The 23,103-nt window shown below is 47.4% G+C and overlaps 2 protein-coding genes across 2 annotated transcripts in view; both read right to left on the bottom strand.

Annotated features, from left to right (window-relative positions):
• Positions 1–1,598: 1,598 nt before the first annotated feature.
• LOC135826023 (uncharacterized) lies at positions 1,599–20,039 on the bottom strand. Its single transcript, XM_065338657.1, has 7 exons — positions 19,518–20,039; positions 11,226–11,426; positions 10,439–10,591; positions 9,491–9,604; positions 8,582–8,802; positions 7,712–7,774; positions 1,599–2,865 (listed from the first exon to the last, which is right to left on the bottom strand). Exons 1-7 carry the CDS (start codon positions 19,645–19,647, stop codon positions 2,410–2,412), a joined length of 1,338 nt encoding a protein of 445 aa, XP_065194729.1. The 5' UTR covers positions 19,648–20,039; the 3' UTR covers positions 1,599–2,409.
• Positions 20,040–22,688: 2,649 nt separating this feature from the next.
• LOC135826020 (KH homology domain-containing protein 4-like) overlaps positions 22,689–23,103 on the bottom strand; it is a 27,453-nt gene continuing 27,038 nt past the window's right edge. Inside the window, exon 23 of the mRNA XM_065338652.1 lies at positions 22,689–23,103. This exon is cut by the window's right edge and continues 1,243 nt beyond it. The gene's annotated coding sequence lies outside the window, so the exon portion shown is untranslated.

Below are 23,103 nucleotides of genomic sequence, written 5' to 3'. Positions count from 1 at the left end.
ACCACAGTCAGGGTGCTAGCGTGGATCACCCTTCTTTCCGCACGGCACTCACTGGAGACTCCGATGGCGATTCCAAGCGACCCGCTACCTATACTACCGGTGGTGATGGCGAAGCTGATGAGGACGACAAAAGGCAGGCTACTGCCCAAGACAAGGAGGGTATTCCCCAAGACCAGCAGCGTTTGATTTTCGCCGGCACGCATTCGGAAGCAGGAGCCCACTCTTCACTTGGTACTTCGCCTCCGTGGTGGGAAGCAGATTTTCGTCAACACTCTTCCTGGCTAGACCATCACTCTTTACGTCGCGCAAAGCGATGCTATCGACAATGTGAAGACCACGATTCAAGACAAGGAGGGAGGTCATTTGTCTGACGCCGAACTAGCCGCTCTGGGTGACCGGCTCAACCAAGATGAAGATAAAACCTGGCTTGCCCTCCGCCGTAGCTCCAGCCGCCGCCGTGGTTACTAACGCTGATTCTAGGTATGGCATTTTCTTTCCTGTCTTCCTTCAGTCTCCCTGTTCTCTTCAGTCTTCCTTTATGCGAGTGTGTGAATCCAGTTTAGTTTGGTAGGCGTCCGATCATGATGAGCCACGGCTTACCTCAGTAACCTGGTGAGAGAAGTGTGTGAGAATCCCTTTTACACTCCAGATGTGGACCGGAGTAAGTTCCCACGATGCAGTGCATTTTTTGAAATTGTGAATTTCCTGGCAGTTTGAGCCCGCGATGTGCAGAAATTTGGCTGTCTTTCACGTCCGGTTTGGAGGACCATTCTTTCCCTTTTGACCCCGAGAGATCGTGTGAACCTGGTGTGCTTTAACTTCTATGTTATGATTTGCTATCAGTTCATTTCTTCTGTCTACTCTAAACGTTATCATTTCCGATATAATTTGCCATCTTCCGGTTGACGCTGTGTTCATAACTCTTCACTAATTTTTTGAAAATCACGAGGGCGTGATTATCTGTAGGAAGGGAGGGTGTAGTATCCCTGCCCGACCAATACGGAAGTAGTACGGAACTAATACGGAGCTTTGCCTGATGTATATTTAGTGTATCTCCGTATGTAAGCGTACGGCGTCTGCTGCATAAAAGCGGCTGCGCATTTCTGTTTTGATGAAGATTAGATTAGATAGCAACGAAAGCTAACTCGAAGAAGAGGTAGTCAACCTCTAGGTGAGCACCGATCTTGAATCTTATTTATTTTGCCGCTTCTTCTTTCACTAATAATTATATCTCAGGTGTGTACCTGAGAGAAGTAGAATAAAACGAATTCTTGTTGATTTCACCGCGCCTACCACTCGGCTACCATTACACAAGTACCAAAATTTCCATTTCACTGATGTACCGGTACCGGTACATGCGATGGTATCGTCAAGAGTCAAGAGGTTATGTACTATTCGTACATGTACTTGAGAGACAGATATTATGATTGTTATTCTGTTTCTCCCTGGTGGTTTTACCTGTAGTTTTCCCTGAGCAGTGTTTCTGCTAAGTACTATTTTCCCTTCTTTCTTTTCACTTCCCTTTCGTCTCATCCACCCTTCCAGGAAACTCCCCCGTAAGTATCCATTTACCTTTGGAGAATCCTTCAAATAAAGTCTAAATGTAATGTAAATGTAAAATTCACGACCAGGGAGTCATGGAAACCATATAAAGGAGGTACTAAAGTTCAAAACAGAATGCAGACCAGCAAAAACTATGCAGTACATGACCTTGTATAATGATGTGGGTGGAGAAAGAGGCACTGCATCATGCAGGACCTGGCAATTAAATTTCACACTCCGACACAAGCAAGACGAAGAATAGAAAAGAATGCTGGATAATTGGTCAGCGGAAATGAAAAACAAAAGCACAGCTGCACTCACACAGACATACACAAACACACACACACACACACACACACACACACACACACACACACACACATGCACATGCACACCCACGCACCACCACCATCACCATATTCGAACAGTGAAGAATATGTAGCTACCGCTGTGTGAGCAGAAAAACAAGGTGGAATTAATTATACATCGAATCTATTCTGTAACACTTAATGTCAAAACAATCAGTTCCTTGTCTTCAAGAAACTTAGGCTATAATATTCGTGAAATACTGAACTTATGGATCTCGAAACTTGAGCAAAGAGAAGATGGACTAACATGTGTATGGACTACCATTGCTATAGCCTCGCAATTCTTCTAACATGCACGGTAATCATGTGATCTCCAGCTGCCAATGATAACTCCATTACTGTTAGTCCACTCACAGATACTGGTCAGTGAATATATTACAATGCATGGTTGGTGTGGGCAGTACTCTTTCCTACAGTTCTATCATTCTTAGTGGGTCTGGCCTGTTCCTTGTTGTCCATCTTCCAATATCAACGTACACTCTTATAACCATTTCAGATGCTAAAACTGTGGGCACATTTCTTGAATCTCAAGAATCGAGGTGCTAGACCAGCCTGTATGTGCATCACTAGCTTCATGGCCTGGATTTCTTCCAACATGTACTGTGATGGTGTGATCTCCTGCTGCAATGTTAGCTCCACTGCTGTGCGTCGACTCACAGATACCAGTCAGTACGGCAGGGATGTGGGTGTCGTCGCCAGTACTCTGGAACATCGTCATGTCAATCTTGGTAGGTCTGGTACACTCCCTGTTGTCGATCTTCAAGTACCAACGTGCAGCTGTACGTGCTCCCAATGTGCGTACAGTACCAGAATAGGATAACTTCAGTACAGTGTTGGTATGCTTCTTTCTGAACGTCACTGATGTAATCTGTCCTTCATCCGGCCTATAGCCGATATTGTACCGACTCTGATACTTGTATCCAAGAGTTCGAAGATTACAGCCTGTGCCCAGATACTGACATGCACCAAAAAGCACAAACAGGCAAAGAAATGCCACCATCACTGCTAAATTGCTCAATGATGTGGCAATGCTTTGTGAGGCGTTTGCTTACCACACAGGTCTTGATGCTGCCTGTTGGCAATGAATGTGTTTCACATTCCAGGATGCTTCTATGAATTTGTGATACGCCCTCTCATAACTGGAACTTCTAATGGTGGCGTCGGATTAGACGTACCCCTCGGAGAATGCAACAGCTACGAAAGTTTAGCGGAGACAATAGAGAGGTTGTGCATAACGAAAATTCGTAACTTAGACGTAGTCTGGGCACGAGTAACGAAAAAGGAAAGGAACTTTCGCGAGGATGATCGCGAAACTTGAAGATCTTACGTTTTGAACTTTCGCTTCTTCCTCGCAAGCTTCTGTATACATGTACATGTAGCTGTGTTGATGCACGTGGTGTCAAGATTTTTTCGCCATGGCCTTTTCAAGTCGGTCTGCGAGTTCTTCCTACTCGGCATCCTGTGGAGCTGATGGATCTCTTTCCCGCTCTCTCAGCGATCCTCTGTCACCTGGACAGCGCTCGGCTAGTTCTGTCAATTCTGTCAGATCTCAGTGCTCGCCCTGTGACAAATTATTCTACTGAATCCTCGCAGCAGAATTCTGCCACTTTGGCGTCTTCGTCTTCCCCTGCGACGTCTCAGCGAAGGACATTTGATCTCGCGATGGACCTGGCCCTTCTCAGGCAGCTTCGTTCTCACGACTAACCGTTTCGACGAGGGTCTCCAGCCATGGAGATCGTTGCCTGTAAGCTGGAAAACTTGAGCCCAACTCAGTTCGGTGGTGTGCTTACACGTGGGCCGGAGTGCACACTTGATTCAAAAAAATTGTTCACCACGCGCGCAAACAGCGGAAAAAGTACTCGAAAGGGTCACCATGGTCACACTACGTTTTTCGTTGAGCACAACAGATTTTCTTTACGAATTTTCGTCACTTCCAGATGGCTCAGATTCCGAAAGATCTTTACGAATTTTCGTTATGCACAACCTCTCTAATGTCACTGTTACTCATGCTTTGTGCTGCTCGACATGCAGGACTTTCCCAGAATGCGTCACGATGAGGTGTGTGATTTTGTCGTATCTGCTGATGGAGGTGTGGGATTTGTTTGCGTATCTGCTGATGGAGGTGTGGGATTTGTTTGCGTATCTGGTGATGGAGCTGTGTGATTTGTTTGCGTATCTGCTGATGGAGGTGTGGGATTTGTTTGCATATCTGCTGATGGAGGTGTGGGATTTGTTTGCGAATCTGCTAGGGGTGAAACAATTATACCGAATATTCGAATGCTCGTTTGGATTTTTCAACTATAATCGTACTCGGAATAAATCAGAGTACTCGCTCATACATGGTACATGCATTTACCACAGAAGTCTGCAATTTCAGAGCAGCAGTCAGCAGATATTGATGTGCAGACTGTGTGATGAACATTTGTACACGAGTAGAGAGAGCCCAAATGACCCACCAACCAATACACCCGAGAAAAAAAACTGCCAATCGGTTCAATCAGGGTTGTATCATGTGATTTTTAAGGCGGTTAGTGTGCGATTTTTAGGATATCAAGAATACTCTAATACTCGAATATTCGACCGGAGAAAATCAGAGTACTCGCACTCGGGATCTCAGTGCCAACTTTCACCCCTAGTATCTGCTGATGGAGGCGTGGGATTTGTTTGCGTATCTGCTGATGGAGGCGTGGGATTTGTTTGCGTATCTGCTGATGGAGGTGTGGTATTTGTTTGAGTATCTGCTGATGGAGGTGTGCCGCAAGGGTGTACTGTAGTGATAATACACTGCGGTTACTGACGAGACGTTTCCAGCAGACAGCATGCATGTTACTGACTATGTGAAGGCTGAGAAACGTGTAAAGGTGCCAGGATTCTGGACGAGGGTAAAGGGCATGTTTGTGGATGGTCTCATTCTCCATCTGGATGCAACTTTCTTCGTCATCAAGCCAACTGGTGTTCTTCTCCTTGAGCATGGACAGGGGATGGAGTTGGATTATGCAGAGAGTATCGTACATGTCGATCATGGCACCTTCACTCCACTCATCTTCTCCACAATCGGATATACGGCGACCAAAACCTATTGATTTGTCAAGTGTTTGCGGGGCATACTGGCTAGTAATGAAAAGAAGAGGTACGAGGATATAATGTGTTATATCTGGACTCAGTGAGCATTCCCTTTGCTAAGAGTTGTCATTATGGGCATTCGCAGATCACGCTCCACCTACTGCTATCCGGTTATGCACTCCGATAGTACGCTGCAGTGGATGGACATAATTAGGTGAAGGCATTTTTTATATCTTACTCCCAGTGCAAGGTCCAACCTACCGACACTAGTATGCATGTTTGGGGGGGGGGGTACTCACATGATACCAGGTACACATTGGCAGAGACGGCTTAGTAGCAGTCACAGAGTACTTTCAGTTATAAGTTCACATACAACGGAGGTGAAAGGCTGTGTAGCTACACAGCCTTTCACCTCCGTTGTATGTGTATACTGCTCTGTACAATATTTTGTGAATTGAGCACTCTACTTGGAGCTGCCTCGACCAGCCTTGTTTGTAGTTTTAACCACTAAAAAGCTCTATCTACTAGCTTTCCTACAAGCCGTCATTTCTGAATATCCAATAATTTTCACAGTTACGATTAGGTTGGACAGTGGTCTATCCAATACCTGTATGCACTTCATGAATATCGTCGATATATCAACGATTTAAAGTATGCGCAGTAGTTAATTAAAGGGCGAAAAGACTTTCTAAAATCAAAGGGATGCTTATCAGGGGAGTTTCCTGGAACAGTGGATGGAATGAAAGGTAAGTGAAAAGGGGCATGGGGGAAGATGCCTAACACCAGGGTGTTGAAGAAGAGAATCGTGAAGAACATTTGGACTGCGATTCTCTCAGTTTGTAACCAAATATCCTCATCATGGTAACCATACACATGCTATGAAGCATAGTCACAATCACAAATAACCACACTACGTCAGATCAAGCAAACACTTGACCATATACATTCAAACTTGCGAGTAACGACAACTCGCGAATGACATCACTTTTCTCTTGGCCGACGATCAAGGGTCGTTATTGGCAATTTTGAGTGCGAGACAATTCTTAACTACAGTAAAACCGGGTATAACCGACCACTTCACGGTGCAAGCAAAAGCGGTTGTTAAAGCCAGGTGGTCTTTACAACCAGGTCCTACGCATTCGTGACATATTGGAATGCGTACATACATGTACATGGTTGTAATGTACGGATCGGCTATAGCATTGGTGTTTGATTTTCGTGAAAATATCACTATAGGCGATATATTACTACAGGCGATATATATGCATACTTAGGTATGCCTGACACATGCGTGTATGGTGTCATTCGAATCAGTGCAGCGTGCAGAAGCGTGCTGTGCATGTGACTGTGCAGTACGCGCAGTGCAGAGCTACTTCGTGCGGAAACAAAAACTTCGTGACTTTTTGACATGAGTTTTCAAGGAGTTGCAGTGCTCAACAAATGTGTTCTTTTGGAAGAGAGACACTTCAACACATTCAATCGACATATCAACAATATCTACAGGATCGATTAGTGGGAGTAGAGTCTCAGTCTGGGTCGCCATCGCTCGACTCATCACCGCTGAAACTGTTCCAAGTCGCAGGTCGTTGGACGCGTGATGTCGTATGTCACGGAGAAGCTTCTCCGCGTCCCTGATCGTCTTCGCTGTTACCTGAATGCCTTCTCCAACATCTCGGCGGAGACCACGGGTAGCGCTTCAGCGCTGGTACTCATTACTGCCTCCGCTCTCGCTCGAGGATGCCCCGGAACAACAAGCACAGCCAACGCCAAATATTTCGAATTTCCTCCGAGGGATATCATAGTTGTACCAGCGCTTCCTGACTGCCGCGATCAGATCTCGCCATGTACGATGTACAATTTTTTATGATCATCACTATAGCCGATGAAAAATGTATGCAATAGAATCATTTTGACAAAGAAATCGTATCATTATAGCCGATATATTACTATAGCCGATTATTACTATAGCCGATTATTACTATAGCCGATCCGATATGTATAGAAAGGGGTGGTTTACGAAAATGAATTTGAGAATACGATCACTATAAGATCATATTGCCTCTGTGATCACTATAAGAGGTATATTACTATAGCCGACAACCCTATAGCCGATCCGCACTGTACTTCCATGTACTCATATTGACAGGTGTGGAACATAGAATACTTTCGTGCAGGCAAAGCACGCCTCACTCAAGTGCATGCAGGGCATCCTGCACTGTCACTTGTCACTTCTGTTGACCGCATGCACTTGCTTCAGAGCGCACTTAAACCCTGTAGGCAGTGTTGCAGTCAACCCTGCCAGCCAAGATGGTACTTTTGGCTAGTTTTAGTCGCTGTGTGCAGGTCCATTATGGCACTTGGTATACTAAATGTCGGTTGCTACTCGCGCAAGGCAGATAGTCGCTGTATCCGGTGGAGTTTCTATGTAGAACTGTCCGCGCATGGAAAACGGTCGTTAGGAGCAAGTGGTCGCTAAAACCAGAAGTCACTTTCACCAGGTTTTGCTGTACAGTATTGGGCAAAGAAATCCAACACCTCATGAATACAATAGCGTTGCCGGTGGCTACACAGCCCTAGCACTACCCACACTGGTCTGTGCACTCTAACACGGTGCTACTTTATTCACGAGGTGTTGGATTTCTCTGGTCGGCACTGTAGACTTCATTATACTGTGTTCTGTGACATACTGTACTGTGTTCTCAGACATACTGTACTGTGTGATCAAGACGTACACTCACCTGTAGGTTTGTGTCTATACGGTCCAAGGCTGCCTGCATCTTAGCCATCTTCATTTCCGATTCCTGCAGGCCAACAACAGGGAAAACAAGACGGGAATAATGTTCTCACTACACACAAGGCGAAGCTGAGCACACGAGACCAGTAATTTGAATCTCTACGAGAACATTTGCTGTGGTAAAGATACAATGCAGCTTCGTATGCCATCTACTGAACCATGCAATCTTCCATCATGCAAAAAGTGCAGTAGTTAGAAGGCAGTACCAAGTTGCTGCTAAATTGCATGGGTTGTGTTGGGGTGAAGTCCATGCTCTGACGGCGATGGTTGATGATTGCTTGTTCATCAAGTTCAGTGTTAGCTAAAAGGTCTTTTCCCCTTCCTTTTTTTTTGAAATCTACAGTGCTTTGCATCAAGGTGGCATGAGCTCCCCCCCCCCCCTCTAACACTCTCTCTTGTTTTTACTTCAGGTGGGAGGGAATTTTGAAAGTGGTAAGTGTTTGTGTGATGGACATCAGGAAGGTGTAAACTCTGGCTCTATGTGTGTCTACATACACCATACATACAGATCTGGGAGTCTGGGACATACACCATACATACAGGTAGTCTGGGAGTCTGGGACATACACCATCACCAGGAAACACACTGTAACAAGACTCAGAGAGAAATTCAAATACTATTCTGCACCCTACCCCCTTCTTTAAAAAAGCATATTTCAGCAAATTACTGTTTCACCCTGTGGATGGACCATCATGCCCGAACAATCTGCTGAACTTAAAGTGATCTCTGCAGCAGTGAGACCATAATCATTATTAGGGATGGAGGAAGAGAGAAAACTACTCAAATTAAAGAGCAATCTGAAATCCGTACTCACCTGGACGAATGTGGTATGGTTTTGCAACTTTCGCTGGATTGCTTCGAATCTCTGATCGAGGTTTCGATTGACGTTGCCTTGGAGACGGGAGAGAAAAGCTGTGACAGCGTCGGACGACTTCTTTTCCGCATTAGCTGAGCTCATCAGCAGGCTGTTCGTGATGGTGGTAAGTTTGGACAACGATGACGTCACGTTTGCCAGGATGTGTTTGGACAACCATTCTGTCATCCAGCCAGCACACAGTGAAAAACAAACCAAGTGGACTTTACGTCAAGAAAAAAGAACAAGTATACAGCTGGTTTCACTCTCTCAAGGGGAGAGACTTTAGTGCCCAGAGATGTTCATCACGTTCATCTGGACAATTTCAGGAAAACACACCGTGATTTTTGAAACAATTTTAGCAATCATTGCTCCCAGTTGATAGAGTGATAATCAGACAAACAGAGAGAAGCGGAGACAGAGAAGCAGAGAGACAGAGAGACAGAGAAATGGAGACAGAGAGACAGAGGCAGCAGATGAGAGTGAAAAAGAATAAAGAGAAGAGAAGAAGGAGCTTGGCAAATATGTGAGTTAGCAACATCAGACTGCAGGCAGTACTTTTGCTTTGCTTTCCATAGTTGTGTTCTCATCGCTATGGAAACGTACCAAGGTAATCTGTGACTCATGCTATCAAGACGAAGGTGCGCTGTTGTGGTAATGAATAATATCATCCATGCCCTAGATACCCAGTGGATGCCAGTAGTTTTTGGGCAGGTCATTGAGGAAGAAGAGCCTTACTTCCCATTCAATTGAATACATATTCATATGAATGTGTTTTGTACTTTTGGAGGTCATTGTCAACAGCCATGGCCAGTTAGCACCATGGTGGATAACGTTATAATGATACAATAGGCATGTGTCCGTACTTACGTCTTTGACAATGTCGTCCTGTGTAGAGTGTGGGACATTGGCATGTGTATCCTTCACTTGTCTCCTGACAAGTACCACCATTCTTACACGGTGATGATGAACAGCTAGGTAACGCTGTGGTTTACAATGTCATGTACACGGGACAAACCAACACAACAACACCGGTTCATAAATACCTCCGTCTCTGAGCCAGACAAGAGGTTAGAGGGAACCACCTTGATTCAGGCTTCGGCTTTTGTGGAGTCCCTCAAATATTAATAAGGGTTGAGTGGAATTGGAACCAACATGGCTGACTGGTATGCTCCTGTGATAGACGTGAAACCACCCTATTCATCAGTCCCGACTGTTCAAAGACACTGTAAACTGGAGATAATGTTCATCAACACAAGTCTGTAGTAGAGTTGTGCTCGGTGAAATCCGAACCAAAGTGCATATTTTGCGCCTTCAACTAACACGGCCATAGATACCCTGGAAGTGGTACGTATTGTGCTGCTGGACGTACACATAGATACCCTGGAAGTGGTACGTATTGTGCTGCTGGACGTACACATAGATACCCTGGAAGTGGTACGTATTGTGCTGCTGGACGTACACATAGATACCCTGGAAGTGGTACGTATTGTGTTGCTGGACGTACACATAGATACCCTGGAAGTGGTACGTATTGTGCTGCTGGACGTACACATGCACAAGAACAGTGATGTAATCGGAACTGATCCAGGTTATCAGTTTAGCACTTTGTGTGGGACTTCAGTGAGTTCAACTTTGATTATCAATTTGTGTGGGATTTCAGTGAGCTCAACTGTACTTATCCATTTGTGTGGGTTTTTTAGTGAGCTGCTCAACTGTACAAATCACTTTGTGTGGGATTTCAGTGAGCTGCTCAACTGTACAAATCACTTTGTGTGGGATTTCAGTGAGCTGCTCAACTGTACTCGTATCACTCACCATGCTGACAAAACCGTCCGCTGACACCCCTAGAGCACACACATCTGTACCCTGGGTAGGGTGATCCTGATGAACCAGGTTCCCTACTGTACACACACCGACCAAGATGCTGGCATGGTGATTGTCGCAGACACTCTGTATCATCATGGTTACCTTCAAACACAGGAACAGTAAAAATTGATTCACCAAACTTGGATAATTGAAGTTTTCTGTTTCCGTGATCAGGATGTGTGTGTGTGTGTGTGTGTGTGTGTGTGTGTGTGTGTGTGTGTGTGTGTGTGTGTGTGTGTGTGTGTGTGTGTGTGTGTGTGTGTGTGAATGCGTGAAATAGAGAGAGCGTGTTCATTCATCTAATAACAGCGGTCTGACATTCTGCTGTCTCGCATGTTTTGTGGACAATTCGTGGTGGATATAGTGAAAACCGTTATACATACCGTATCGTGTGACCCGTTCTATTCTTCCTTGCCCCAGTACACGTAAAAATTCTAATGTTACGGAGTTGGATAAGGCCAGGTTTTAGAAAAAAAGTTGGACAGGTATACCATGACAAAATGTATGGGGAAGCAGATCCAACACAAAAAATTTAAAATTTGAGTGAGGTCTTGAGCATTACTTTGGTCCCAATTGTGTTCTCAAAAGTCAGTAAGATTACTATAGGTGAGTGTTGTGTAGAAATGTGCACAGTAAGTACACCGTATGTACTGAGTTCTTGTAATTGCAATCCAGCAAATATACAATATGCTCTGTTAGACAGAACATGGCAGAATCATCAACTCAGAAAACCTACCCATGCATCGATAGAGGAAGTTCACAGCCTGCTCGTTTCCACCGAGAACTAATCCCAGGATGTCCGGGTCAGTTTCGTGGACAGTGTCCTCGTCAACAGCTATTTGGAGCTTCTTCATCAGCTTCTCAAATCGCTGCACGTCTGCTCCAGATGAACCACTGCCTGCTGTAGCGGCAGTCAGCCATCTTGTCATACAGGTGTCTATGGCAACCAGAACACCATAATACATGAAAGGGACAACATAATATATGTAGTCATTTGAGTAGTAAAATATTGACTTTCTGGTCAGATTGGAACCTGATTATGCCTGGTATTTTCTGGAGATAGGTACAATCCCCTTTAGGCCATGGAAAATATTATCTTTGATTCTCAAGTACGCGCGCACCGATTTTTGGCGGCGCACCGACGATTTGTTTTATTTCTATGCATGCATATGCGGGCATGAAAACGGTCAATGCGAAAGGCATGAATCAGGGAGTAGTAAGATACCGGTATTTTTCTACTCCCTGGCCTGAATATTATGAACATGTGACCATGTACATGTACATACGTGTGAACAAGAGTACTGTACTCTTGGTGTGACCCTATTTTTGGAAATAAAATAATTGTGGGAAATAAAATAAAAAATCGCTCGCTCGCACCGATTTTCACAGGCTCATGACCTGAGAATCAACTTAATTTTTTACCATGGACTTGTCTTACGTACTGCTTACGTCTTATGGTGCATGTGCTGTGTGAATGGTCAACACCTCAATCGTCTGCAGTGCACCAATCCAGGCCAGGGCTGACTGCTTTGGTGTTGCCCTTTTACAGGCCAGGTGTCTCTAAGCGCACACCTGCTCATCATGGCTAAACAAAACTGGATAATAACAAGGTGACTGTTGTGAAAGCACAAGTTCTCGAGAGTGAAAGGCCTTCTCGCTTGTGACATTGTGTTCGTTTCAATGCAGTTGTATCCCGACTCCGCCGTACCGCTGATGATTACGACGTAGTATACGCTACATGCGCTATGTGCGGTTTGCTGTGTGCGCTGTAGTTGTATGTTGTATGTGTATGCTTTTCTCATATACGCTGTCATTTTCACGCTATAACTACCTGCTGGTTTTAGTGTTAGTTATTCATTGTTTCAGTTGTTCCATTCATTGTTCATTGTTATTAGTCGATGGAAGTGAAATATACTGTTGAGAATAAATAGTTGTCCTCGTGCCGTGTGGGGTCGTTCGTTCCTGATACTTTAGAGAACCAGAGGGTTCACAACATTTGGCGACCACGCCAGGATTCCCAACGCCTGAGCAGATCCATTTGATGGCAGCGTTTCCACCCGAGGTAGTGTAACGTTGAAGCTTCAGAACAAGCAGCGGCAGCACCAGTAGCAGCAGCACCAACACCACGAACACACATGATGGCTGAAGGTCCAGCTCCAGCACAGGGAGCAGAGCATGTCGTGGGAGTGCCAGTTAAACACACAAATCCAACGCCTGGGCAGAGATCAATGAAAAGTCGAAGTTGGCACTTGAAGAGTGCCAAAAGAGGTATTCGAATATCCGCACAAGGTTGTCTAAGTACCTCCGCAGCAAGAGGGATAGTGCCAGGTCAGGGCAAGGGCGGGATGACCTTCCGCCCATTGACATGGTGATGGAGAGTTTGCTATGGCTTCAGCAGTTTGTCCAGCACCGGAAGACGTCGACTAACGTGAAAGTCGAAGGTGAGGGCGATTCTGGTGCGTCAGACGCCATTTCTGACGGAGATGATAAAAAAGAAGACGACATCCAAGTCGTCAGCGATGACGACGCAGGCACGGCACCCACCATCCCTATAACGAAAGAACAGAAAAATAAAGTCTTCCCTCAGCGTACACCCAAGAGAAAAAGGATTGGAAAAGTAGAAGAGGACTTGATTCTTTCCCTGACAAGCACATGTGATGAGATTAAATTGGACGACAGGAACAAGGTTGACTTCTCGGACCCCGTCACCTTGTTTTGCCTCAGCCTCGTCAAAGATCTTCGAGGACTGGAAGAAGCAACGTACGATATGGCCAGATCCATTTGATGGCAGCGTTCCCACCCGAGGTAGTGTAACGTTGAAGCTTCAGAACAAGCAGCGGCAGCACCAGTAGCAGCAGCACCAACACCACGAACACACACGATGGCTGAAGGTCCAGCTCCAGCACAGGGAGCAGAGCATGTCTTGGGAGTGCCAGTTATCGCAATAAAATACACAAATCCCACGCCTGGGCAGAGATCGCTGAAAAGTCGAAGTTGGCACTTGAAGAGTGCCAAAAGAGGTATTCGAATATCCGCACAAGGTTATCTAAGTACCTCCGCAGCAAGAGGGATAGTGCCAGGTCAGGGCAAGGGCGGGATGACCTTCCGCCCATTGACATGGTGATGGAGAGTTTGCTATGGCTTCAGCAGTTTGTCCAGCACCGGAAGACGTCGACTAACGTGAAAGTCGAAGGTGAGGACGATTCTGGTGCGTCAGACGCCATTTCTGACGGAGATGATAAAAAAGAAGACGACATCCAAGTCGTCAGCGATGACGACGCAGGCACGGCACCCACCATCCCTATAAAGAAAGAACAGAAAAATAAAGTCTTCCCTCAGCGTATACCCAAGAGAAAAAGGAATGGAAAAGTAGAAGAGGACTTGATTCTTTCCCTGACAAGCACATGTGATGAGATTAAATCGGACGACAGGAACAAGGTTGACTTCTCGGACCCCGTCACCTTGTTTTACCTCAGCCTCGTCAAAGATCTTCGATGACTGGAAGAAGCAACGTACGATATGGCCAGATCCATTTGATGGCAGCGTTCCCACCCGAGGTAGTGTAACGTTGAAGCTTCAGAACAAGCAGCGGCAGCACCAGTAGCAGCAGCACCAACACCACGAACACACATGATGGCTGAAGGTCCAGCTCCAGCACAGGGAGCAGAGCATGTCGGGGGAGTGCCAGTTATCGCAATAAAACACACAAATCCAACGCCTGGCCAGAGATCGCTGAAAAGTCGAAGTTGGCACTTGAAGAGTGCCAAAAGAGGTATTCGAATATCCGCACAAGGTTGTCTAAGTACCTCCGCAGCAAGAGGGATAGTGCCAGGTCAGGGCAAGGGCGGGATGACCTTCCGCCCATTGACATGGTGATGGAGAGTTTGCTATGGCTTCAGCAGTTTGTCCAGCACCGGAAGACGTCGACTAACGTGAAAGTCGAAGGTGAGGACGATTCTGGTGCGTCAGACGCCATTTCTGACGGAGATGATAAAAAAGAAGACGACATCCAAGTCGTCAGCGATGACGACGCAGGCACGGCACCCACCATCCCTATAAAGAAAGAACAGAAAAATAAAGTCTTCCCTCAGCGTACACCCAAAAGAAAACGGATTGGAAAAGTAGAAGAGGACTTGATTCTTTCCCTGACAAGCACATGTGATGAGATTAAATCGGACGACAGGAACAAGGTTGACTTCTCGGACCATGTCACCTTGTTTTGCCTCAGCCTCGTCAAAGATCTTCGAGGACTGGAAGAAGCAACGTACGATATGGCCAAGTTGAGGATCATGCAAGCCGTGCATCAGACCAAGTACCCGGCCTCAAACGTCTCCGCTGTGTATACACCTATGGTATCGCAGAAGCCACCAATGCATCAACCAGTGCTCCAACCTGTGCTATAACCTATGCAGCAAACCATGCAATAACCTATGCAGCACGTGCAGCAGTCTCACCATCATTCGACGTACGGTTACCCTATCACGGAGGCACATACTCCTCAGTGATGGCTTGCAGTTTTATTCAAATTATTTATTAACCGAAATTAACCCTTTAAGAGCCACAGGAAAATTTCAAAATTCTGCATTTTTTCGTGTTCCTTGGATCATAGCTTCAGTTCTACTCATTCAATCCTCACAATCTAGGGCTTCCTGGAACGGTCTCCGCGAGAGGAAGAGAATGAGGTCGATCATGATCGCCAGCACACTGTCTATCCAGCGCTAGATCGCAGCGACAGTACGAAAAATGCCCCAAATGCGTCCAATTGCGTCCCGCTCCAGATATTTCATTTTACTCGATCGTGGAGTTCCAATTTTTTCCCTGTGTACTCTTGACAATATCAACAGTGAAACCCGTGCAAATTCGAGTAAACCAGCGTGACGAAAAGTCTCAATATTCTCAATACTAAAGTCGCACTGCGCTTTTTTGAAATCGCCGCGATCGCGGCTCAACTTACGAGTGATTTATCTCAGGAACCGTTGCTCGCAGCGCTTCGCGGATTGTTTCTCCCGACAGGTGAGAGTTTTCTCTTCGCCCTGGATATTTCGATCGATGGATTTGAGCGAGATTGGACTGAGTTACGATCTTTTGAAGTTTTGCATTTGAATGCGTCGTTTACGACGCATTCAAGTATGGGGCGGCTCTTAAAGGGTTAAGGCTTACTGCAATCAGTAAAAAAAAAAAAAAAAAAAAAATGTGAACCTCTGGTTCTCTTAAGTATCAGGAACGAACGACCCCACACGGCACGAGGACAACTATTTATTCTCAACAGTATATTTCACTTCCATCGACTAATAACAATGAACAATGAATGGAACAACTGAAACAATGAATAACTAACACTAAAACCAGCAGGTAGTTATAGCGTGAAAATGACAGCGTATATGAGAAAAGCATACACATACAACATACAACTACAGCGCACACAGCAAACCGCACATAGCGCATGTAGCGTATACTACGTCGTAATCATCAGTGGTACGGCGGAGTCGGGATACAACTGCATTGAAACGAACACAATGTCACAAGCGAGAAGGCCTTTCACTCTCGAGAACTTGTGGTTTCACAACATTCTCCCCACCAAAGGGCTTCTCACCGCCGTACTACAACTCACGAGTCAAAAGCGACCGGGGCTCTGACTACACGCCCAGAACGAGTCATCCGCTGCTGTGGGGGTGGCCAAGGTGGAATATTACGAGTGCTCACCATTTCTGCCAACTGAGCAACGGTCTGCGGGCTTGCGCACTTCAGATGAACCTCTAACGTTGGCTTCACGAGAGCACATACCAGAATGACTGCGGAGCTACCCAGGATCGTGATGGCGAACTTATCCATCCGCTGTTGGGTTGATTCCGCACTGAACTGCTTCACCTCAACATTCTCAACTCCAACGTGCTCTGCATCGATTGCGGACACCAATGCTGCAGTCACAAATGACGCCTCGGCACCCGAGTCCAGCAACACGCGAAGCTTGCCGCTGTGGGATGTCACACACGACACAGTCACTGGGTCACTGCCTCGTGGGGCGGACGCTGGACCAGATGACACACATCCGATTTCCGTGTTCCACACAGTCTCGCCGTTGATCTCTTCCGTGCTTACTAGTATCGCCCTTCTCAATTCCTTAGCTTCAACTCCTTGCGCCACTACGTCTTGCGCCTCCAACTCTTGCGCTAACTCTTGCGCCTCTAACTCTTGCGCCTCTAACTCTTGCGCCTCTAACTCTTGCGCCTCTAACTCTTGCGCCTCTAACTCTTGCGCCTCTAACTCTTGCGCCTCTAACTCTTGCGCCTCTAACTCTTGCGCCTCTAACTCTTGCGCCTCTAACTCTTGCGCCTCTAACTCTTGCGCCTCGACGTCTTGCGCCTCGACGTCTTGCGCCTCGACGTCTTGCGCCTCGACGTCTTGCGCCTCGACGTCTTGCGCCTCGACGTCTTGCGCCTCGACGTCTTGCGCCTCGACGTCTTGCGCCTCGACGTCTTGCGCCTCGACGTCTTGCGCCTCGACGTCTTGCGCCTCGACGTCTTGCGCCTCGACGTCTTGCGCCTCGACGTCTTGCGCCTCGACGTCTTGCGCCTCGACGTCTTGCGCCTCGACGTCTTGCGCCTCGACGTCTTGCGCCTCGACGTCTTGCGCCTCGACGTCTTGCGCCTCGACGTCTTGCGCCTCGACGTCTTGCGCCTCGACGTCTTGCGCCTCGACGTCTTGCGCCTCGACGTCTTGCGCCTCGACGTCTTGCGCCTCGACGTCTTGCGCCTCGACGTCTTGCGCCTCGACGTCTTGCGCCTCGACGTCTTGCGCCTCGACGTCTTGCGCCTCGACGTCTTGCGCCTCGACGTCTTGCGCCTCGACGTCTTGCGCCTCGACGTCTTGCGCCTCGACGTCTTGCGCCTCGACGTCTTGCGCCTCGACGTCTTGCGCTTCCACGTCTTGCGCTTCCACGTCTTGCGCTTCCACGTCTTGCGCTTCCACGTCTTGCGCTTCCAAGTCTTGCGCTTCCACGTCTTGCGCTTCCACGTCTTGCGCTTCCACGTCTTGCGCTTCCACGTCTTGCGCTTCCACGTCTTGCGCTTCCACGTCTTGCGCTTCCACGTCTTGCGCTTCCACGTCTTGCGCTTCCACGTCTTGCGCTTCCACGTCTTGCGCCTCTCGTTCTTTCGGCCGAGACTCCAGCTGCTTCTGAGCGTCTCCGACCGATGTTGCCATGCACTGCACCGACCCAGTGGGCCTTGGAACTGATCCTCCCACTGGCTTCGAATACTCCTCTGACCGCTGCTTGTCTGTAAGCAAAGTCTTACACGCCTTGTCCGGCGTCCTTCCGGCGAGGCAAGCAAATCTTGCTTTGCTTCCTCATAATATGTTCTGACGGCGATGCGCTCGGCCATCCTCTTGAGCTTTTCGTTAAACTCTGTGCGGAGCGCACACTCTTGCCGTCTAGCACTGCGCTCTTCAAACTCCTCGCTCTGTCGGAGCCTCTTCTCCACGTATTCTCTCAACCTATCGCCTTCAAATCCATACCGACTGCCGTTGGCGATAAAGCTGGCTTCAATGATCCATAGTTCCTGTGCCATGCTCGCTTCGTATCCTGGCGTGGTCGCCAAATGTTGTGAACCCTCTGGTTCTCTAAAGTATCAGGAACGAACAACCCCATAGCGGCAGGCTTCGCGTGTTGCTGGACTCGGGTGCCAAGGCGTCATCTGTGACTGCAGCATTGGTGTCCACAATCGATGCAGAGCACGTTGGAGTTGAGAATGTTGAGGTGAGGCAGTTCAGTGCGGAATCAACCCAACAGCGGATGGATAAGTTCGCCATCACGATCCTGGGTAGCTCCGCAGTCATTCTGGTATGTGCTCTCGTGAAGCCAACGTTAGAGCTTCATCTGAAGTGCGCAAGCCCGCAGACCGTTGCTCAGTTGGCAGAAATGGTGAGCACTCGTAATATTCCACCTTGGTCACCGCCACAGCAGCGGATGACTCGTTCTGGGCGTGTAGTCAGAGCCCCGATCGTTTTTGACTTATGAGTTGTTGTACTGCGGTGAGAAGCCCTTTGGTGGGGAGAATGTTGTGAAACCACAAGTTCTCGAGAGTGAAAGGCCTTCTCGCTTGTGACATTGTGTTCGTTTTAATGCAGTTGTATCCCGACTCCGCCGTACCGCTGATGATTACGACGTAGTATACGCTACATGCGCTATGTGCGGTTTGCTGTGTGCGCTGTAGTTGTATGTTGTATGTGTATGCTTTTCTCATATACGCTGTCATTTCCACGCTATAACTACCTGGTGATTTTAGTGTTAGTTATTCAGTTGTTCATTCAGTCATTCATTGTTCATTGTTATTAGTCGATGGAAGTGAAATATACTGTTGAGAATAAATAGTTGTCCTCGTGCCGCTGTGGGGTCGTTCGTTCCTGATACTTTAGAGAACCTGAGGGTTCACAACAGTGACTGAAGCTCTTTCTGATTGAATAGATGAGTGGAGTTCCGGACTGAAAAATGCAACTGGGGTGTTGGCAACACCAGTATTCCACCCCCCCCCCCCCCCCCCCCCCCGTTATTACCATGACGTGGGTAAGAGAGAGTCACACTACTATTTTCTGAAAGTAGACATACGAGTATGTCCTGTGCAGGCTGTGCTGCTCAGTGTAAACAAGTACAATCTCTGTCGGGAGGACGACTGCACTCTCTGCGGATATAACCCCTTACATTATGTCTAAACCACGGAAGAACTACTCGTGTACTGTACAGTTGAGTGTAGTGCAAATATCGATCAGGCTGAGGCGCAACATGTCTAACTACACTTAGTAATTGTAACAAGCTCTGGAATAGGATCAGGGATAGGATCAGGGATAGGATCAGGGATAGGTTCAGGGATAAGATCAGGGATAGGATCATTGTGCTTCCGACATACTAGTAGTAATGCCTTTTCCTTTTCCTTGAACATTTTTTCAACGAGTACAATGTAAATGCAGAGGAGGCGTGCATGCGCGGCTAAACATTTCATTACTAGTACCTACGGAATGAATGACTTCTTACCGTTTCCGTGCGCGACGACAGGGATGCTGGCTGCACGGGCGTTGGGAATGAAAACTATCAGCATCGCAACAAAAGTCACCGACAACAGCTGGAGCGGAGAGGTGGACGAGCCAAACCCAAGAAACGCCATCTCCAAACGTGTTGAATATTCCTTTCAGCTAACGAGCCCACAGCACTGGATCTATTCGTAACAGACTGAGTCAGTACGTTCTTCCGCTACACCACTGAGAAACAGCTTTTCAATTTCTCGGCTTCGAGTCGACAACAGAGTCAGTGCAGCAAACACTAAAATAGTGTGTCGTGTTGTTTTCAACCTCGTCCTCGACGCAGTCAGTCACAGTCACGGAGAACGCACGGCGCACCGCGCACTCTGCAGTCCGCACGTCATGTCAGAATACGGTGGTCAATCCGTTGATCCCCGAGCTGCAGAGAGTGCTCAATGTCAGAGACAGAGCTTAGTACATAGCAGACTCAGCGGAGGACGTTCAGGTTGGTTGTAACTCTGAGTTTCTTGCCGCTAGGCAATCATCAGACAACTGATACTCGGGTCTACCCAACAGTATGCTTATAAACACATAGAGCCACAACTAACTTCACACACACACGCATAAACAAATTTAGCGCTAAATCTGGTGTGAGGTATGGGGAGAAAGCTGGCGCGGGCCAAGGCGCGACAGGGGAAGTGCCAGGATGGTGGCGGGCAACAGGCAGGTGTGAGCATGAAAGCGCGGAAAGAGGCGATGGGGAGGCAGTGTACAGCAGATGGGTGGAGGTGCCAGGAGGGTGGCGGGCAATGGGCCAGTGAGATCGCTACAAGTAGGGAGTCGTTTGGTGACGGGCAGGCGTGAGCAGAGTGGCATCGCCGACTACAGACCAAGGGATTTTGTTATTAATAATAATGGGTGCTCAGGCAAAGTGCAGTACAGATAATTTCGTGAAGTCCAGATGACTCAAAGCGCCAAGAATATGGAGACTGAATACGTCAAATCCGTCGATGGGTTCGCCTAAGGGGCATGGGTCTAATCAACCCGTGCGATCTCGCCAGCCAATTTGATGACTCCAGGACCATCACGCAGCCATTGGTGGAGCGGATAATCGTGCAAAACACGGACCTAGGTAATGTCCACCACACCATGAAGGCAGAGAAGGCGAAGGTGCGCAGGATCCACTCCGTAAGGGAGAAGGAGACCCTAGTCGCTGTGGAAGAGAGCATCAATTCGGACTTAAAGCGGTCCAGGGAGCTGGCGGCGGAGAAGGGTGCCTCGTCGTGGCTGACATGCAAACCACTGAAGATGTTTGGCTTCATGCTATCCAAGGGCGCATTTCATGATGCGGTTTCATTGCGATATGCTGGCCTCTGAAGCGGTTGCCCTCTGCTTGCAGCTGTGGTGAATCATTCACCGTGGCCCATGCTCTCTCCTGCTCAACCGGCGGCTACCCTAGCCTCCGCCACAACGAGGTACGCGACCTCACAGCATCCATCATGAAGGAAGTTGCGCACCAAGTTGTGGTGGAACCGCTGCTAGAGCCGCTAACAGGTGAGAGGATGACGCTACGGTCGGCTTCAACTGAAGACGCCCGCCTGGACATCGATGACAGTGGAGTCTGGGGAGGTCGGTACGAGCGTTCGTATTTTGATGTCCGGGTTTTCAACCCCCACGCCCCCACCAACGCCAAGTTTGCTTTGCCCGCTGTGTACAAGCGACATGAGCAGGAGAAGCGTCGCCGCTACGAGGAACGGATCACCAACATCGAGCACGCCTCCTTCTCACCAGTTGTCTTGTCCTGCACTGGAGGGTATGACAAAGCTGCAACAGCACTCTATGCTCGGCTGACATCGATGCTCGCCGACAAGAAGCAGGAGCCGTACTCTGCCACAATCTCCTACATCCGATGTAAGCTCAGCTTTGCCCATATCCGTGCTGCTGTTGCCAGTCTGCGAGGCCATCGGCACCGAGTGCCCTCAGATGCAAACGACTCGGCCCGACTTGCGGTTGCCATGAGCAGCATCGGTTAAAGCTCCCTCCCGAGGCTCCATACTAGACTGTTTTCACAGCCATTTTGCTCTCTCGACTGTTTTCACAGCCATTTTGCTCTCTCGACTGTTTTCACAGCCATTTTTGCTCTCTCGACTGTTTTCACAGCCATTTTTGCTCGTTTTTCTTCCGGTGCTGTTGAGGCCGAGGTTGCACTCGTAATTGTGTTTATTTTGCCCGTACGAGAGGAGTTTTTGAGATACTTATAAAAACTATAAAAAAGTACCCCCAAGACTGCAAGAGTGTGCAACTCCAGCTCGGCAGTTTACACTCTTGGGGGTTATGTACTCTTGCTGTCAGCATGAGAGTATTGTAGCAAGAGTTCGGTTTTTGCCTGCTTCTTGTTCTGTTTTGTATGTGCTGCATCTCTCCCTATGTTTTGGCCAATGGACCCTTGCCAGTCTTGGTTGCAGGAATAGTGACTGCTTCAGTGCATCGTACCGATGTTCTTATTTCCAGCATGACGATTTACTGTCCATCTCAGACTTCTTCAAGACTGTTCACAAGACTGCTATTTCCCTCTTCTGGCACTGAGACAGTGCCATTTCGCCCAGTACTAGTAGTTCTACACTTCATATCCATTTCACTGACATGTACAGGGTACATGCAAGACTACAGTCAAAAGTAGGGGTGAAACGATTGTACCAAATACACAATACTCGAAATAGAAATTGCTACAAGCTATCGAAAAGTTTCGTTTACTCGGATTATCATTATTTTTATCCACACAGTACTCGTATACATGATTATAAACGTATGATTGTAGATAGACCGCTGTGCGAGAAAAATTCTCTTCTCCACAGGATCAATTCTGAAATTCTAAATCTTGAAGTTAATTTTCGCATTTTTCAGCTTCTAATAGTAATACGGAAGAAATAATCGAAAAATAACCGATAACCGATCGATAAAGGTTTAGGTTACTGTAGTATTCGACGGTCAAAAAGTGTAATCGTTTCACCCCTAGTCAAAACTTAACAGAAGCCAAGAGGTTGTGTATGTAGTGTACTCTTAGTACATGTACATGTACATAACTGTACATGTACATGTACAGTTATGTACATGTACATGTACATGTACAGTCATGTACATGTACATGTACATGACTGTACATCCACTTCAAAGACAAGCCATGTACTGATGTAGTCATGCCCAGGGAGTAACGAAATTCGGAAATTGTATGAAGGAGGTGCATGTAAGCACACTGTACAGTGTAGTTCAAAACAGAATGCCGACCAGTCAAACATATACACAGTACATGTAAGTACATGATTGATGCCAGTGGAGAAAGTAGCATTTTACGAAGCAGGACATGGAAAGGAAACTCCACACACCGGCACTAGCAAGAAGAAGCAAAGAAAAGAATGCTGGATCGTTGGTCAGCGGAAATGCAAAAGAAAAAGCACAGCCACGCACGTGCACATACACACATAGCATCACAGCACATGCTCCAACAGTGACAAAAGAACAATGCCAGAACAGGGTCTACTGCTGTACAGAGAAACAGCGACAGCAGCGGCAACAATTATTACAGGGCAAGTCTGGCCATTAGT

Source organism: Sycon ciliatum, chromosome 10 (genome assembly GCF_964019385.1).
Source record: "Sycon ciliatum chromosome 10, ocSycCili1.1, whole genome shotgun sequence".
NCBI lineage: Eukaryota > Metazoa > Porifera > Calcarea > Leucosolenida > Sycettidae > Sycon > Sycon ciliatum.
This window is presented reverse-complemented; position numbering and strand designations above follow the sequence as displayed.

Excerpts from the sequence above, each read along its gene's own strand:
- LOC135826023 (XM_065338657.1), bottom strand. The coding sequence starts at position 19,647 with ATGGCGTTTCTTGGGTTTGGCTCGTCCACCTCTCCGCTCCAGCTGTTG. Across the intron at positions 11,427-19,517 it reads TGTCGTCGCGCACGGAAACG|ACACCTGTATGACAAGATGG; the intron begins GTAAGAAGTCAT and ends TGGTTGCCATAG. Across the intron at positions 2,866-7,711 it reads GTATAGACACAAACCTACAG|TATCTGGGCACAGGCTGTAA; the intron begins GTGAGTGTACGT and ends GGTGCATGTCAG.